We start from the raw sequence: 18,672 nt of genomic DNA, 5'->3' as shown, positions 1-18,672 counted from the left end.
ACTTTAATGATGAAGGTCCCTTATCTTCATGTACACTATCTCACTCATGACAACATTCTAGGCACATGAAATCCTGTGCTGGCAGCAAAGTGGCTTAGCCATTGGCACTCCTGCCTGCAACACTGGTTTGAATCCTAACCAGGACACTACATGCATGGAGTGTGCATGTTCTCCCTGTTCTTGTGTGTTCTTCCTCTGTGTACGCCTGTTTAAATTGTCCCTAGTATGTGTATTCATGTGACTTAGGGCCTTTCGATTGTAAGCTCCTTGGGGGCGGAGCCTGATGTGAATGTACAGTATGTAAAGTTCTGCATTAAGTGTGGGCTCTATATAAATACCTGTTATAAGTAGTAAACTAGTCTTCAAGGAGCCAGAGCGCAGTACCTCTATTTTACTTTAATCCTATTACGACATATTCAGTATATATAGTTAAAAAGATGGAGCCTTACTTACTTCATTGGCTTCAGATTCTGAAGAGATGCCGTGCAGATGCATAACTCCAAGATTAAATGCTGCATCAGCATTCCCCTTATCATAGGCTTTGCTCCAGTACTTCACAGCCTTCACCTGGTCTTTCTTGAAATTATGGTAATACCAACCCAAGCCATTCAGAGCCTCCACTTGACCCTGTGGGCAAAGGCGGACAGGTAAGATATTCAATTCATGTCCAATACATAATATAACATTCCACAATTCCATAACAAGTCTGAATGTATGGGAATTTGGCTAATAGTGTATATGTTATTTTGTTTACTGAACATTGTTGAATTACTACATTTGTATATTCAGGCTGTCATCTTAGTAAAAGAGGTACAAAAGAATATCATCAATGCCAGTCACTCATAATGCAGGATTTCAATCCTTGTCGGCGTAGTGTGTTACCAATTGTTTTCTTGGTGACTGTGGTCCCAGCTGCCTGGAGATCATTGACAAGATCCTCACGTGTAGTTCTGGGATGATTCCTCACTGTTCTCATCATCATTGACACTCCACGAGGTGAGATCTTGCATGGTGCACCAGACCTAAGGAGACTGACAGTTGTTTTGTGTTTCTTCCATTTGTGAATGATTGAACCAACTGTTGTCACCTTCTCACCAAGCTCCTTGGCGATAGTTTGGTAGCCCAGTCCAGCCTTGTGCAGGTCTACAATCTTGTCCCTGACATCCTTGGACAGCTCTTTGGTCTTTGCCATGGTGGAGAGTTTGGAATCTGATTGTTTGATTGCTCTTGTGGACATGTGTGTTTTATACAGGTAACAAAATGAGATTAGCAGCACTCCCTTTAAGGCTGCTTCTAATCTCAGCTTGTTACCTGTATGAAAGACACCTGGTAGCCAGATATCCTGCTGAATGATAGGGGATCAAATACTTATTTTCCTCATGAACATGCACATCAGTGCATAATTTGTTAGATATGCATTTCTTTTTAATCTGTTGTTGCTATGCTGTCACAGTGTTACAATACACCTACCATTTAATTTTTAGACTGATCATTTCTTTGTGAGTGGGCAAACATTCAAAATCAGCAGGGGATCAAATACTTATTTCCTTCACTGTAAGTGATCCTTCAGTTTTGTACGACTGTCATATCCCTACCAGCATTTGCATCTCATCCAACTACCCTGTCCATTACCAGGTTGAACATTAGTGAAAGGATCCCTTAATAGATTTTTTATAATAATTAACAGATAATCTAGAAAGTGATATATTCCATAAAGCCTTTTGTGAGGGTACCAAACTAAGCAAGAACACACTAAAAGGTCCAAGCGTTAAAAGAAACTGGGAAGTGATTCAACCCAAAATACAGGATCCAAGAACCACTACACTTCCTGTTTCAAAGCCTGTTATCATAATAAATAAGGCTGACCATAGATGCATTTTATTTTTCTTCAGTCAGCAGGATAAATGAAAAAAAAAACAGATTTTTTTTCATCCACACAGTTGAGGTGGATAGAGGAATGCTCCCCGCTGAGACATAGTATTCTGAAAGTGGGGACTCTCAGCTGTCAGAATACACTGATCAGCAGCTGCAGCTAATTTTTCTTGATCAGCAGCTGCAGCCGCTGACTGGGAAAGCTTTTCAACAAATCTATTTCACACAATTCAATTGTTAGATCAGGATCACCAACACATGGATCAAAATTCAGCAGGGACAAATTTGTATCCATCTATGACCAACTTGTTTTCTAGAAAAAAAAAAATCACCTTAGAAGCAGATTTCTTCATTAACTCCAAAGCTAGTTTCTTGTTTTTTGGCACACCATCACCCTAAACACATAGGAAAAGAATTATTTAACATAAAAACTATATTAATGATATTCATGTTACAGTTGTGCATGCTTGTGTAAAAAGCCACCTTGATTGACAGTGCAGTATCAGGACTGGTGCTTTGGAGAGCCACCATTTTTTGGGAAAACTCCTTCAAAGCATAAAGCATTCCCCTAATGCTGAAGGACATGCAGGCTGGTATCCAAATAGCAGGGGGCTGCACACTCACAGTTTCCTCAGTATGTGGAAACCAGTCTGCCTCAGAGGAAGGGACATAAAAAAAAATGTATATATATATATATATATATATATATATATATATATATATATACAGTCATGGCCGAAATTGTTGGCACCCTTGATATTTCTCCAGGAAATCATGTATTTCTCACGAAACGTATTGCATTAACACATGTTTTGCTATACACATGTTTATTCCCTTTGTGTGTATTGGGACAAAACAAAAAAAGGGAGGAAAGAAAGCAAATTCGACATAATGTCACACAAACCTCCAAAAATGGGCTGGACAAAAGTATTGGCACCCTTTCACAACTGCGGATAAATAAGAATGTTACAAGCATGTGATGCTCCTGTAAACTCACCTGGGGCAAGTAACAGGTGTGGGCAATATAGAAATCACACCTGAAAGCAGATAAAAAGGAGAGACGTTCACTTAACCTTTGCATTGTGTGTCTGTCTGTGCCACACTAAGCATGGACAACAGAAAGAGGAGACGAGAACTGTCTGAGGACCTGAGAACCAAAATTGTGGCAAAATATCAACAATCTCAAGGTTACAAGTCCATCTCCAGAGAACTAGATTTGCCTTTGTCCACAGTGCGCAACATTATCAAGAAGTTTGCAACCCATGGCACTGTAGCTAATCTCCCTGGTCGTGGACGGATGAGGAAAATTGATGAAAGATTGCAACGCAGAATAGTCCGGATGGTGGATAAGCAGCCCCAAACATGTTCCAAAGACATTCAAGCTGTCCTGCAGGCTCAGGGAGCATCAGTGTCAGCGCGAACTATCCGTCGACATTTAAATGAAATGAAACGCTATGGCAGGAGACCCAGGAGGACCCCACTGCTGACACAGAGACATAAAAAAGCAAGACTACAGTTTGCCAAAATGTACTTGAGTAAGCCAAAAGCCTTCTGGGAAAACGTCTTGTGGACAGATGAGACCAAGATAGAGCTTTTCGGTAAAGCACATCATTCTACTGTTTACCGAAAACGGAATGAGGCCTACAAAGAACAAAACACAGTACCTACGGTAAAATATGGTGGAGGTTCAATGATGTTTTGGGGTTGTTTTGCTGCCTCTGGCACTGGGTGCCTTGACTGTGTGCAAGGCATCATGAAATCTGAGGATTACCAAAGGATTTTGGGTCGCACTGTAGGGCCCAGTGTCAGAAAGCTGGGTTTGCGTCCAAGATCCTGGGTCTTCCAGCAGGACAATGACCCCAAACATACGTCAAAAAGCACTCAGAAATGGATGGCAAAGAAGCGCTGGAGAGTTCTGAAGTGGCCAGCAATGAGCCCAGATCTAAATCCCATTGAACACCTGTGGAGAGATCTTAAAATTGCTGTTGGGAAAAGGTGTCCTTCCAATAAGAGAGACCTGGAGCTGTTTGCAAAGGAAGAGTGGTCCAAAATTCCGGGTGAGAGGTGTCAGAAGCTTATTGATGGTTATAGGAAGCGACTGATTTCAGTTATGTTTTCCAAAGGGTGTGCAACCAAATATTAAGTTAAGGGTGCCAATACTTTTGTCCAGCCCATTTTTGGGGTTTTGTGTGACATTATGTCATATTTGCTTTTCTGCCTCTGTTTTATATTTGTTCCAATACATACAAAGGGAATAAACATGTGTATAGCAAAACATGTGTTAATGCAATACCTTTTTTGTGTGAAATACTTGATTTTCAGGAAAAATATCAAGGGTGCCAACAATTTCGGCCATGACTGTATATATAGTGAGGAATTAGCTCAGTAGCTGGTTGTGTTTGACCCTCTGGGTGAGTCAGAGCATGGTGAAAGAGGCACAGCATGACAGCAGGATCTTGATGAAGCAAGTTTTGCTTTATTTACAAGGCTGGTGATCACATATATCCAAAACAGCAAAAAAAAAAACAACCAAACAAACAAAATAAAGCCCCGCCACGTTGGGCATCTAACTGAAAACACAGGATCCTATCTACTTGTCTGGATACAGCCTACCACTGCTCAGACACATGGGGGTTTATTTACTAAAGCTGGAGAGTCCAAAATCAGACTCCCTTCTGCATAGAAACCAATCAGCTTCCAGGTTTCATTGCCAAAGCTTCATTGAACAAGCTGAGGTTAGAAGCTGATTGGTTTCTATGCAGAAGGGAGTCTGATTTTGGACTCTCCAGCTTTAGTAAATAAACCCCATGGCGTTCACACAGAGTATCTCCAAGTCCATAATCACACAGACTTAGGCTGGTCATACATTATACAAATTTCTTGAGAATTTTGCTTTAGATTTACCAAAAACCATATAATATGAGGTCAAACCTAAACAACACTTTCAATTGTATCCAATTAGGCAGGCCCTTGCACTACATAGTTGAAGGTAAATCTAAAGGAAATTGGACAGAAAATTGTATGATGTATGGCCAGCCTTACTCTCACCACAGTATTGTTAGGTTGCTCCCCAGTCTGTCCTGCACAGAAAACTGGTTCCAGGTTGGAGCATCCTCCCTAAACAGTCTGGGAGTTATATAGAGCCCAGACAAAGAGAAGATCTGTTAATGCACATAGAAATAGAGCTTGTAGAGGCTCTGTGTGGATTTCAGAAACCTATTGTAACTTTTGACTTTTGACTTTAAACCTATTTTAACCTGCTACAGCTGAGCTCATTAACTACTTGATAGCCGAATGACGGCCACACTGCTGCCGGCTAGTTCTGGGAGGCCATTTACCATGTGATCAGCCGTGTCCAATGACATGCTGATCACAGGGAAATGCAATTGCCGGTTCTCGGCTGCACTTTCCGTGAGGAAAGTACTGCCGAGAACCGGCAGTTGTCAGAGCAGGTATCGGCACCAATCATCAGGGCACTGATGATTAGTGCCCTGATGATCGGTGCCCAGCAGCGCCACCCACCAGTTCCGCCCACCTGTGCCCAGCAGTGCCGCCCACTAGCTCCGCCCACCTGTGCCCAGCAGTGCCCACCAGTGCCACCCACCTGTGTCCAGCAGTGCCACCCACCTGTGCCCACCCACATGTGCCCACCAATGCCACCCACCTGTGCACACCAGTGCCATCCACCAGTGCCCATCAATGCAGCCCTGCAGTGCTGCCACCAGTCAGTGCCCAGCGGTTGTGCCAGTCAGTGCCCAGCAGTTACGCCAGTCAATGCCTAGCAGTGCCGCCAGTCAGTGCCACCTATCAGTGCTGTCTATCAGTGCCGCCTATCCATGCCACCTCATTAGTGCTGCCTATCAGTGCCGCCTATCAATGCCCTTCAGTGCTGCCTATCAGTGCCCATCAGTGCCGCCTATCAGTGCTGCCTCATCAACGCACATCAGTGAAGGAGAAAAATGATAAAAAAAATACCACCAAAAGAAAGCTCTATTTGTGAGAAAAAAATGCAAAAAATTTCATAGGGGTATAATCTTGTATGACCGCGCAATTGTCAAAGTGTGACAGCGTTGAAAGCTGAAAATTGGCCTGGTAAAGAAGGGGGTATAAGTGCCTGGTAGGCAAGTGGTTAAATCATCAGTAAGCCAAATAGGCTCACTACACAGCACAAAAGGAGCATTAATCTGAGACAAATATACCTCCCATCCTGGACACATCCCTTAGATCTTTCTGGCTTCCTGTCACAATATATATATATATATATATATATATATATATATATATATATATATATATATATATATTATATATACATATACATACATACATATACAGTACATACACACACACTATATATATATGTATATATATAGTTCCAATCAACTCCATGGCCACAGGTGTGTATAATCAAGCCCCTAGGCATGCAGACTGCTTCTACAAACATTTGTGCAAGAATGTGTCTCTCTTAGGAGCTCAGTGAATTCAAGCGTGGTACAGTGATAGGTTGCCACCTGTACAATAAGTCCATCCAAGAAATTTCCTTGCTACTAAATATTCCACAGTCAACTGTTAGTAGTATTGTAACAAAATGGAAGCAACTGGGAACAACAGCAACTCAGCCATGAAGTGGTAGGCCACATAAAATGACAGAGTGGGGTCAGCGCATGCTGAAGCACACAGTGCGCAGAAGTCACCAACTGTCTGCAGAGTCAATAGCTAAAGACCTCCAAACTTCATGTGGCCTTCAGATTAGTACAACAACAGAGAGCTTCATGGAATTGGTTTCCATGGCCAAGCAGCTACATCCAAGCCTTATATCACCAATTGCAATGCAAAGGATTGGATGCAGTGGTGTAAAGCATGCCACCACTGAACTCTAGAGCAGTGGAAATATGTCTGGAGTGAAGAAGCGCACTTCTCTGTCTGGCAATCCGATGGATGTGTCTGGGTTTGGTGGTTGGCAGGAGAATGGTACTTGCCTGACTGCACTGTGCCAAGTGTAAAGTTTGGAGGAGGGGGGATTATGGTGTGGGATTGTTTTTCAGGGGTTGGGCTTGACCCCTTAGTTCCAGTAAAGGGAACTCTTAAGACGTCAGCATACCAGGAAATTTTGGACAATTTCATGCTCCCAACTTTGTGGGAACAGTTTGGAGATGGTCCCTTCCTGTTCCAACATGACTGCACACCAGTGCACAAAGCAAAGTCCATAAAGACATGGATGAGCGAGTTTGGAGTGGAGGAAGTTGACTGACCTGCACAGAGTCCTGACCTCGACCAGATAGAACACTTTTGAGATGAATTAGAGCGGAGACTGTGAGTCAGGCCTTCTTCTCTGACATCAGTGCCTGACCTCACAAATGCTCTTCTAGAAGAATGGTCAAACCTTCCCATAGACACACTCCTAAACCTTGTGGACAGCCTTCCCAGAAGAGTTGAAGCTGTTATAGCTGCAAAGGGTGGGCCAACTCAATATTGAGCCCTATGGACTAAGACTGGGATGCCATTAAAGTTCATGTGTGTGTAGACAGGTGTCCCAAATATTTTTGGCAATATGGTGTATATATAAACATACACAGCGTATATATATACATATATATGCACTGTATATATGTACAGTACTGTGCAAAAGTTTGGGACAAGTGTGAAAAAATGCTGTAAAGTAATAATGCTTTCAAAAATATATATTTCCTTATTCACTCTCTGGTACATGACCCCAGACCTAATTTCTATGTTCACCCCCTCAGTATCCCCAATGGTCTGCAGAGAACAGGCACTCTCCTTCACATTCGGTGGACCTGCCCCAAGGCGCTTCGGTTCTGGACATGAGTTTGCACCATGATCCATGTCTGATGTCTCTTTGGCTTGCAACCCCTGGGTGGCCCTGCTACACAAACCAATTATGTCCTTATCAAGGAATCAGAGGAAGCTTAAGACGTTTGTGTTCCTGGCTGTCCAGCAAACCCTTGCTCGGTCGTGGAGCCAGCCTTTTCTTAATCTTTCTTATGGTGCATGAGAAGCTCACATCTATCCTTGAAGACACACATGGCCAGTACCTTAAGGTCTGGAGCCCCTGAATTGGTTTCCACACTCAGACGAACATACAGTAGATTGTAACGTGCTCTCCATGTGAATCGTTCTGGGAACAGGTGGTGAGACCACTCCAGTTGGTCCATTCCTTTTTTCTGGATGCCGCATTGCTCTAGACCTGTTCATGTACCTTGTTCTAACAATATCACTGTTTTGTATATTGTATGAAAATGGGCAATATCATCCACTTGTTAAAAAATGTAATATTGGCCAAAAAATAGGTGATGCTCAGGCAAACATTTTGTGAATCTTGGCTAAATGCATTTATAAACAGATGACTTATTTTTTAATCTTAAGTGTGCGTACACGTGTTCACAGTATATAGAAGTCTATGAATCTAAAATCACCATTATTTTACAGCATATTCCTGTGTGAGTCCTCCAAAACTACTCATATAGCTATAGAAGAAAGGACACTAGTGCCTCCTGCTGGCCACTTCTCTGAACTACAAAGAGCATAGTTCGCATGCAGAATAAAACTGACAACCTACCTTAAACAAGAGGACAGCATAATCGTACATCAGCACTGGCTCTTCGTTCTCCAGAGCTCCCCGTTCATACCATTCTATGGCTGCTCTGGTGTCCTGAGCCACACCTTGCTGACCCCAGAAAAGCATTTGGGCCAATCTGTGCTGCAAGAAAAATCAAAGATTGGCATAAAGTGCTTTTTTATATTTTGGTAGTGATGTTGGGCAAAAAAAGTATATAAAACAAGTTGCGGGATACAGCATAGACAAAACATAAAAATGCATGAAGAAAAAGCTTACCGCTGGATATCAAAAGAGTCACGTGTTCATAAACTGAAATTCATTCAGGATGGAAATATGATTTCAGTGTACATAACCTTTTATTTATTCTACTCTGCTTTTGTTGATAAGAATCTACAGAATACAGGTGCCCTTTATGTCATAGCATCTATGATGCCTGGCTGCTTTAAATCACAAAAGTATGATAAACTTACTTCTGGTATGTGAAACTATATACAGTGCTCAGCATAACCCACATGGAAGAAAAATATATTTGAAATATATTTTAAAAATATTTTCCCAAATATTTTGCCATATATTTGAAATGCCACAATTTTGGCCATATTCAATATATTTCAAAAAATATTTCAATAAATATATATACTGTATATAAATAAAAGTGCAGCGCTAGAAATTGATATAAATAATGTCCGTATAAATAAGTATGTATGGAGAAAATAATCATAAATCAATAGTCCTTAGGTGACAATCTGTGCATGTATACAGGTAAAACTCAAAAAATTTGAATATCGTGCAAAAGTTCATTTAGTTCAGTAATGCAACTTAAAAGGTGAAACTAATATATGAGATAGACTCATTACATGCAAAGCAAGATAGTTCAAGCCGTGATTTGTCATAATTGTGATGATTATGGCTTACAGCTCTTGAAAACCCCAAATCCACAATCTCAGAAAATTAGAATATTGTGAAAAGGTGCAATATTCTAGGCTGAAAGTGTCCCACTCTAATCAGCTAATTAAGCCATGTCCCCCTGCCTTTGTACAGCGCTGTGCAAACCCTTTGGCGCTATATAAATACTGTATAATAATAATAATAATACCTGCAAAGGGTTCCTGGGCCTTTAAATGGCCTCTCAGTCTGGTTCAGTAGGAATCACAATCATGGGAAAGACTACTGACCTGACAGTTGTGCAGAAAACCATCATTGACACCCTCCATAAGGAGGGAAAGCCTCAAAAGGTAATTGCAAAAGAAGTTGGATGTTCCCAAAGTGCTGTATGAAAGCACATTAATAGAAAGTTATGTGGAAGGGAAAAGTGTGGAAGAAAAAAGGTGCACAAGCAGCAGGGATGACCGCAGCCTGGAGAGGACTGTCAGGAAAAGGCCATTCAAAAGTGTTGGGGACTTTCACAAGGAGTGGACTGAGGCTGGAGTCAGTGCATCAAGAGCCACCACACACAGACTGCTCCTGGACATGGGCTTCAAATGTGGTATTCCTCTTGTCAAGCCGCTCCTGAACAACAAACAACGTCAGAAGTGTCTTACCTGGGCTAAAGAAAAACAGACCTGGTCTGTTGCTCAATGGTCCAAAGTCCTCTTTTCTGATGAGAGCAACTTTTGTATCTCATTTGGAAACCAAGGATCCAGAGTATGGAGGAAGAATGGAGAGGCACACACTGCAAGATGCTTGAAGTCCAGTGTGAAATTTCCACAGTCTGTGTTGATTTGGGGAGCCATGCCATCTGCCGGTGTTGGTCCACTGTGCGTTATTAGGTCCAGGGTCAACGCAGCCATCTACCAGGAGATTTTGGAGCACTTCATGCTTCCTTCCACAGACGAGCTTTATGGGGATGCTGACTTCATTTTCCAGCAGGACTTGGCACCTGCCCACACTGCCAAAAGCACCAAAACCTGGTTCAATGACCGTGGGATTATTGTGCTTGATTGGCCAGCAAACTCGTCTGACCTGAACCCCATAGAGAATCTATGGGGCATTGCCAAGAGAAAGATGACAGACATGAGACCGAACAATGCAGAAGAGCTGAAGGACGCTATTGAAGCATCCTGGTCTTCCATAACACCTCAGCAAAGAAGGTAACACACCATAGGAATATCCAGGCTCCAGAGATACACTCTCCAAACAGCAGGGGGAACCATTCGTGCAGGTAAATGTAGAGTCACCAGGATTCACCTTAGAGGGGGGGCATCGCTTCCTCCAACGTAAATCTCACATTTCAGATTTATGTTGGAGGAAGCGATGCCCCCCCTCTAAGGTGATTATTCCTATGGTGTGTTACCTGCTTTGCTGACGCTTGCCAGATGACCCCTAATGTTCCAGTTTCCAGATGCAGATGACCAGGAGTTGGTCTTGATTTACTCGCATTAGTTTGCGCTTTCTGGTTAGTGCAATCTACACTCATTTTACAGGAACTGCGGTCACGGAATTTCACCTTTTTGCTGCTATTGAACTTTGAATCACTGTACGTCACTATATGCACTTTATGACGTTGAGTTTGGACGTTGTTGCACATTACTGTTTTTAGCGCCTCAGAGCGCTATTTTATATGATTGATTGCTTATGGTAATAGTAATTTGCTGTCTTATATATATTTTTTATTGATCAACATTTCCTTCAGCGCTGCATATATACATGTTATGTGCATATATAGTGCCAACTGCGGCGATACTTCAGTGCTTGTGCTTTGAAACAGTGGGGTAAGAACACGCACTCACCAGATGTGTAATGGAAATATGCATTAAATCAATCTCCAGAGGTCCCTGTTAAGGAAGCGGATTAAGCCAGGCAAAGGATTATACTCCCTCTGGGTGGTGTGTGGTATGTCAGGTACTTCTTGCCCAGGAAGCGGGATGCGGCTATGGCTGTCTGTTCATCGTGGCCGGAGACGGCAGAGGGAAGGCGGACATGCAGTGCAGGCTCAGCGGATGGGGACAGTGCAGTGCATGCAGTGAGAGGGTGCAGTGCGGAGAAGAGGAGGCAGCGGGGGGAGGGATGGAGGGAAGTCCTACACACCTCCAGCCATCCAATCAGACCCCTTCCTGGCCGGGACAAGGCAGAGTCCACGCTGCAGCCCAGCACCCACCTCTTACTTCTCTCCACTCTCCCTTCTCCGAATCCAACGCCTGCTCCTATATATATATACTGCATGTTGAAATGCGTTTTTATAACAAAATATATGAAAAATATTTTTAAAAATAAATTTCAAATATACTGTATGTCTTTAGAAATACAAATCTACATTTATGGAATGCATCTACAAATATATGTACAAATATATGTTAAATTATGACTTTTTTATATGTTAAAAAATATCTGAAGAATATATTTTAAAAAAATATATTTTAAAAACAATATATTTTTTAAATATATTCTTCAGATTTTTTTAAAAATATAAAAAAGTAATTTTAACATATAATTTTACATATATTTGTAGATGCATTCCACAAATGTAGATTTGTATTTTTAAAGACATTCAGTATATTTATAAATATTTATATATTAAAAATAAATTTCACTGTAACAAAAGTGATACAAAAATTTCATAAAGATAGAACTGCAACCATCCCACAAAGACATCCAAGCTGTCCACAGAAGCTAACAGCTCGACAGGAGCATCTGCTGATGAGAAGGGTTGAAGAAAATCGCCATGTAAGTTCACTGCAGTTAGCTAAAGAAGTAGAATGCCAAACTGGGGTGATTGTTTCCCATGACACAATATGGCGTACACTGCAGAGGAATGACATGCAAGGGTGTCATCCATGAAGGAAGCCTCTCTTAAAGCCCATATACAAAGAAGCCCACCTAGAATTTGCTAGGGCCCATGCTGAAAAAGAAGACTATTGGGACTCTGTACTCTGGAGTGATGAGACCAAGATAAATGTTTTTGGAACTTATGGCTTTCAAAAATGTATTGTGTCGCAAAGCTGAGGAGTACAAAGAAAATGCATGGTGCCTACAGTGAAACATGGTGGTGGCAGTCTCCTTCTGTGGGGCTGCATAAGTTCTGCTGGTGTTGTGGAGCTGCATTTCATTGATGGTATCATGAATTCACAGATGTACTGCTCTAAATTGAAAGAGAAGATGCTGCCATCACTCCGTGCCCTGGGTCGTCATGCACTTTCCAACATGACAATGATCCAAAACACACATCTAAGGCCAATGTTGCAAGAAGAACAAGGTGAAAGTGATTCAGTGGCCAAGTATTTCTCCTGATCTGAACCCAATCAATCACCTATCGGAATTCTGAAGAGACAAGTTGAGCATCACTTTCCATCCAGCATCCAGGCTCTAAAAGAGGTCGTTCTTGAAGAATGGAAAAAGATAGCTGTTGCAATATGTTGCCAACTTGTTCATTCCATGCATAGAAGACTGGGTGCTGTCCTTACAAATCATGGAGGTCATACAAAATACTAGATGGAGTAGTTTTTGTTGTGGGGCGTATTAATTTTTGCTTCAACTAATCTGAGTAAATCTGAAGATTTTGTAATCTAAGTTATATTATTAACCTTACGTTCATGTAATGAGCTAAACAAATGTTCTATAAAACTCAGTTTTGTCAAGATTTTGGAAATTGTTCTTGTGTTCATTGAGATATTGATTAAAATCTTACTTTTCAAAAGAGGTGTACGCATTTATGCTGAGCACTGTACAAAGCCACTTCATATTCATTTAACTACTATAGGTCCAATTTACTAAGCTATAACCCATGTGTTCGTTTCCATAATTTTAGCCATGTGATTTCAGCTCCCGCTGGTTGTGATCACTGAAATCAATGGTCAGTATAGCTTAGTGAACTAAGCTTTAAATGTGTTACAGTCATTAAAATGGTGGAGTTTCACATATAATGGTTATGCTACCTGGGCATATGGATCTCCTCTCTCTGCGTTCTGTTTAAGCCACAGGAACAGGTCATCATTTTCCCTGGTTTGCTCCTTTAAAATATCATCATCCATTAACCGCACAGTTTCTACAAATGCCTTGAAGGAAAAACAAAGATGTACAAGTCAGCTTCAAGGGAGAAATTACAATTTTTAATTTATGACTGCATATCAAGATAAGGTCCAAAACAGAGTAATGTATTCTGATAAACAGCCTAAAAGGAGTAAAATTCTGTAGAAGAAAAGAAAGACCGGTAGGCATTCTAATATATTGGTGAAGTTATTTCTGGATTTGATAAAATAACATTTCATACCTGTTCTGTGTGCCTGGCTGATCGATCCTTTGGAGTTTTCTTTGCAACATTCATGTAGTAGGCAAATGCCACATCTAGATCCAACCTGTGAGTGTCTATCCCTTGAAGATGCTTATATCCAAGCTTCATCAGAGCAAGTCTATCATCTCCTTGTGCCCCAATTAGGCTATATAACAGAGCCTGTGCATAGAAAGAAATATAATACTTTAATTCACAGATGCAATTACCATCATGAAATGTCCGGTAAAGTGAACCCATCAGTAACTTTACAATTTTGCTTGAATACATTCCTGATATATCACAATATACAGAGGGTCTTTATTAAGTGTGCCTTGTAACTTTAGAAACATTTGCTTAATCTTCTCTCCACCAGTGATTAATCATTGAAACTTGAAATTGTAATAAAATTGTAACACCAAATTTTTCTGATGGATCAAAAGGGGACTGATTCATTAAAACTGGGGATAAAATGAGAATAAACAATTTTCTATAAATGCAAGGTGAAACGTATCTGGTTCCTGTAGGTAACAATTCCACTTTTGTGTTATTTTTTTCTCCTGTTTTGATAAATCAACCCCATGATGAGCACCATCAGCATTAGATGACTGATATACTGTATGTTAGACAACTGATTGTGTCATCATTCAATATGCATCTTAATCTGCGATGTAAATGATAACCCTGGAGAATTGTGATCTCTTTATGAGCTAATAAACACATTATATAGCATGCATGGATTTAATAAAATATACTGTTTTAACATAAATAGTATTATATTTTGTAGCTTCTAATGGCATAGCTATTTTGACCTCTAACCCATTGTCAAAATTTACCAAAAAGTGATTGCTTAGCTTTGGATAAACACCAAAAAATGCACTCTTTAATTGACTTCTGAGGAACCTTGGGGATCTCTGAGGGGATGTTTGCTAAAGCAGAAGTGGAGTAAAGTTCCATCACTGGGCATACACAAACCAACTTCCATCCCTCCCTTCCACCCTTTCATAACCTCTTTAAAAAAAAAACCTTCTAAAGCGGATTTTTACTCTTTTTATTCTCTGGAACTGCTTCCGGGTGCCCCCATGCCAACTGGTCCCATTTTTGTGACATGATCACGCCATCCAATCTTCTGGAGTCTATTGCTGGATGGCCAATAGGAGGTGTCCACATCACCTAGGCAGTAATGTGGACACCTGAAGCAGGACCCTCCTCTGTAGTATTGAAGATGAAAAACCCGAGACCCAGCTTGTTTTGTGACAACGGATTTAAGTAATTGAAGGAGCTGTTAGCTCGGGATTATTTTCAATAGGTGCCTGGAGAAAAGCTTAAGAGCCGATTCACACATGTGCGGTGCGGACTGAAGCTCAGGTTTCACAGCTAATTGATACAGTAGTTGTTCACCAGTTCCTGTCAGGTTTACATCAGGTTTGGGACAAGATTAGCTCTCAGGATTATGCTATTCACACAAATGCGGTTTAGAAACGGTTCCCATAGAAGTCAATAGCCTGTAATCCACACCTGAACTGAAGGCACTGATCAGAAATCGTACATAACTCTTTTACAAACTGTGCTGAATCCGCAGCACCAATGCACTGGACATATGTGAACAGGCATCATAGGAATCAATTATGTTTTCACATGTCGTGTGGATTGGATGCGGTTCAAACCACATCCAATCCGCATGCATGTGAACCAGCACCTAAGAAAAACACAAAAAATAAATAAAAGGAACACTTTTTAATCAGAGCATAGCATCAAGTCAATTAAATGCCTAGGATATTGATCTGGTCAGTTAAGTAGCAGAGGGGGTTGTTAATCACTTTCGGCTGCTTTGGTGTTAATGAAATTACCAACAGGTGCACTAGATGGGCAACAATGAGACGATCCCCAAAACAGGAATGGTTTTACAGGTGGAGGCCACTGACATTTTTTTCCCTACTCATCTTTTCTGCCTGTTTTTCACTAGTTTTGCATCTGGCTTAGGTCAGTGTCACTACTGGTAGCATGAGACGATACCTTGACACTACAGAGGTTGCACAGGCAGTCCAACTCCTCAAGGATGGCACATCAATATGTGCCATTACCGGAAAGTTTGTTGTGTCTCCCAGTACAGTCTCAAGAACATGGAGGAGATTCCAGGAGACAGGCAGTTCCTCTAAGAGAACTGAATAGGGCCGTAGAAGGTCCTTAACCCATCAGCAGGACTGGTATCTGCTCTTTTGTGCAAGGAGGAACAGAAAGAGCACTGCTAGAGCCATACAAAATGACCTCCAGGAGGCCACTGTTGTGAATGTCTCTGATGAAACAATCAGAAACAGACTTCATGAGGGTGGCCTGAGGGCCCGACATCCTCTAGTGGACCCTGTGTCCATTGCACCATAGAGCTCGATTGGCATTTTCCATTGAACACCAGAATTGGCAGGTCCGCCAATGGCGCCCTGTGCTTTTTACAGATGAAAGCAGGTTCACCCTGATCACATGTGACAGATGTGAAAGGGTCTGGAGAAGCCATGGAGAACATTCTGCTGCCTGTAACATCATTCAGCATGACCGTTTTAGTGGTGGGTTAGTGATGGTCTGGGGAGGCATATCCATGGAGGGACGCACAGACCTCTACAGGCTAGACAATGGCACCCTGACTTCCATTAGGTATTGGGATGAAGTCCTTGGACCCAGTGTCAGACCCTACGCTGGTGCAGTAGGTCCTAAGTTCCTCCTGGTGCACGACAATGCCCGGCTTCATGTGGCGAGAGTATGCAGGCAGTTCTTGGAGGAAGAAGTAATTGATATTATTGAATGGCCTCCATGCTTGCCTAACCTAAATCCAATAGAACACCTCTGGGATATCATGTTTCAGTCCATCCGACGCTGCCAGGTTGCACCTTAGACTGTCCAGGAGCTCAGATATGGCCTGGTCCAGATCTGGAAGGAAATACCCCAGGACATCATCCGTCGCCTCATTAGGAGTATGTTCAGACGTTGTCAGGCATGCATACAAGCATGTGGGGGCCATAAAACCACTGAGTACCATTTTGAGTTGCTGCAATGAAATTTTAGCAAAATGGACTAGCCTGCTGCATCATTTTTTCACTTTAATTTTTGTGGTGTCTTTGAATTCAGTCCTCTGTAGGTTGATAATTTTAATTTCCATCAAACAATGGGGCATCCTTACATTCCTAACACATTACCCAGTCCATATCAGTACAGATATCCAGCATAATATTTTTCCCTATTGAGATCTGATGTGTTTTCAAAGTGTTCCTTTAATTTTTTTGAGCAGCGTATATAAAGTATTTTTATTACTGCTAGATCAATACATATCAATATAATAGTGAAGAAACACAAACCTGGGCTGGGTCAGCAGGCACACTTAGGCCAATTTCATAGACAATGGCCAACAGGTAGGATGCTTTGTGATATCCACAGCAGCTAGCGTCCATTAAATGAGGGACAGAGGAATTTAGATGCTGGAAACCATCAGACAAATTCTTTATAACATGTTCAAATATCTTCTTCCCAAATGCAGGCACTGGATCTCTCAAAAAATCTGAAAAGAAAAACAGGTAACATAGTTCGTAAGATAATTTAATTTAGCGCAATCTTTTCTAAAGAGGCTTTTTAAGGGTGAAAATAAACTTCAGAGACAGTGCATAAATTAATTAGTAAAGCATGCTTGTTATACTCACTATGGAACCTGAGGGGTTAATCCTCCACAAACACTGTTTGATCCTGTCCTCTCTGATTCTCCCCTTCTATTGTCCCCAATCCATCTGCTGATAGTACAGAGCTCTAGGAGACTCTGCACATGCTCAGTTCAGTGTGTAATGCTAGAGAAGGTTTTTTTTTTCTTTGGGAGGATGCATTTGATCAGAACAGGGCCAAACGGCATGCACAGACAGAGGGTCAGGGGTCATACAGCCTCATAGGACAGTCAGAGCAGAATGAAAACCCCTCCTGCAAGCTTTAACCAATGCTCAGCTGGAAGTCACAAGGCTGATCTAACTGCTGATGAGAAAAGGTATTTAGCAGTTTATATTTACTAAAATAATTGCATTCCCATGTTTTGTGTACTGTAGGAGACTAGATATAGTGAATGCAGGGTCCTGGGTTTGGTAACACTTTAAACACCCATCACTTTTACTCCAATTTAAAGTTCTTATAACTTAACAAGGTGCAACATCTTCAGCTATGCATTTCTATCTGTATTTTTAAAGTCTGAACAAGGTATGTCTCAAAAGTTCTGCCTACACTTTGCCAAAAATAAAAACACGTCTCTCATATGGGAAGAAATTACAATAATTCTTCCAGTGTTGTATCCACTACCTCTGTACAAGACTATTGTGTATTTTTGGCCTCTTTACATTTCTACAATTTACTTTAATGTCACCACTCTACATTATCCATTTAAGCACCAGGCAAACATTTGCTATATTGATTATAGATAGCTAAAAGTCCTTTAGGCATATTAAAACAATGGTGACAAAGGAAAGCGTCATCTTCTTTGGCATTGGCAAGTGACACAAGCTTTGACTACAGTGTGGATTATCACAATGGCATATATAAGACAATGACAAGGAAGTAACTGAGTAATGAAAAAACTTACAGATCATGGCCACTTTTACAAGTGGATAAACATGGTTTCTGCACCTAGCATAGATATTGTGAATTAAACCGTCACTTTACTAAAATTCCAGCCATGCATGAAAAGCTAGGGTGTAACTATAAAGGCTAAGTTCCCCCTTTTATTTTTTTTTTTAACTCCAACTCACATATGTACAGTTAATGTACTGTACCTCTGTTGCAGAAAAATAAAAGCTTTTTTTGATTTTTAGAACAAGGCCTTACCTTATCACCTGCTGTGTTCATGGAAAACGTCATGACTTCCTGGTATGTAGATTTGGGACGTGAGAACCAGTAAGACACAGGAAGCAGTTCACCAGTTGACCTCATTAGCACACACCCTGCACCCATCAATTATGTTTTCACTGCATCCTAGGAATCCCTCCAGAATGCCCTGGGC

At 41.3% G+C, this 18,672-nt stretch overlaps 1 protein-coding gene across 1 annotated transcript in view; it reads right to left on the bottom strand.

Annotated features, from left to right (window-relative positions):
- SEL1L3 (SEL1L family member 3) overlaps positions 1 to 18,672 on the bottom strand; it is a 101,778-nt gene that overhangs the window by 28,405 nt on the left and 54,701 nt on the right. The window contains exons 10-15 of the mRNA XM_089657798.1: positions 17,000 to 17,199; positions 13,656 to 13,835; positions 13,321 to 13,440; positions 8,450 to 8,590; positions 2,205 to 2,267; positions 454 to 627 (exon numbers count right to left, since the gene is read on the bottom strand). Coding sequence (XP_089513924.1) covers positions 454 to 627; positions 2,205 to 2,267; positions 8,450 to 8,590; positions 13,321 to 13,440; positions 13,656 to 13,835; positions 17,000 to 17,199 — 878 coding nt within the window. The remainder of the gene's footprint in view (positions 1 to 453; positions 628 to 2,204; positions 2,268 to 8,449; positions 8,591 to 13,320; positions 13,441 to 13,655; positions 13,836 to 16,999; positions 17,200 to 18,672) is intronic.

Source organism: Staurois parvus, unplaced genomic scaffold (genome assembly GCF_062004578.1).
Source record: "Staurois parvus isolate SC_StPar_1 unplaced genomic scaffold, SC_StPar_1.0 ptg001028l, whole genome shotgun sequence".
NCBI classification, from domain to species: Eukaryota; Metazoa; Chordata; class Amphibia; order Anura; family Ranidae; genus Staurois; species Staurois parvus.
Note: the sequence above shows the minus strand (reverse complement) of the source record. Positions and strands in the feature narration are given on the sequence as shown.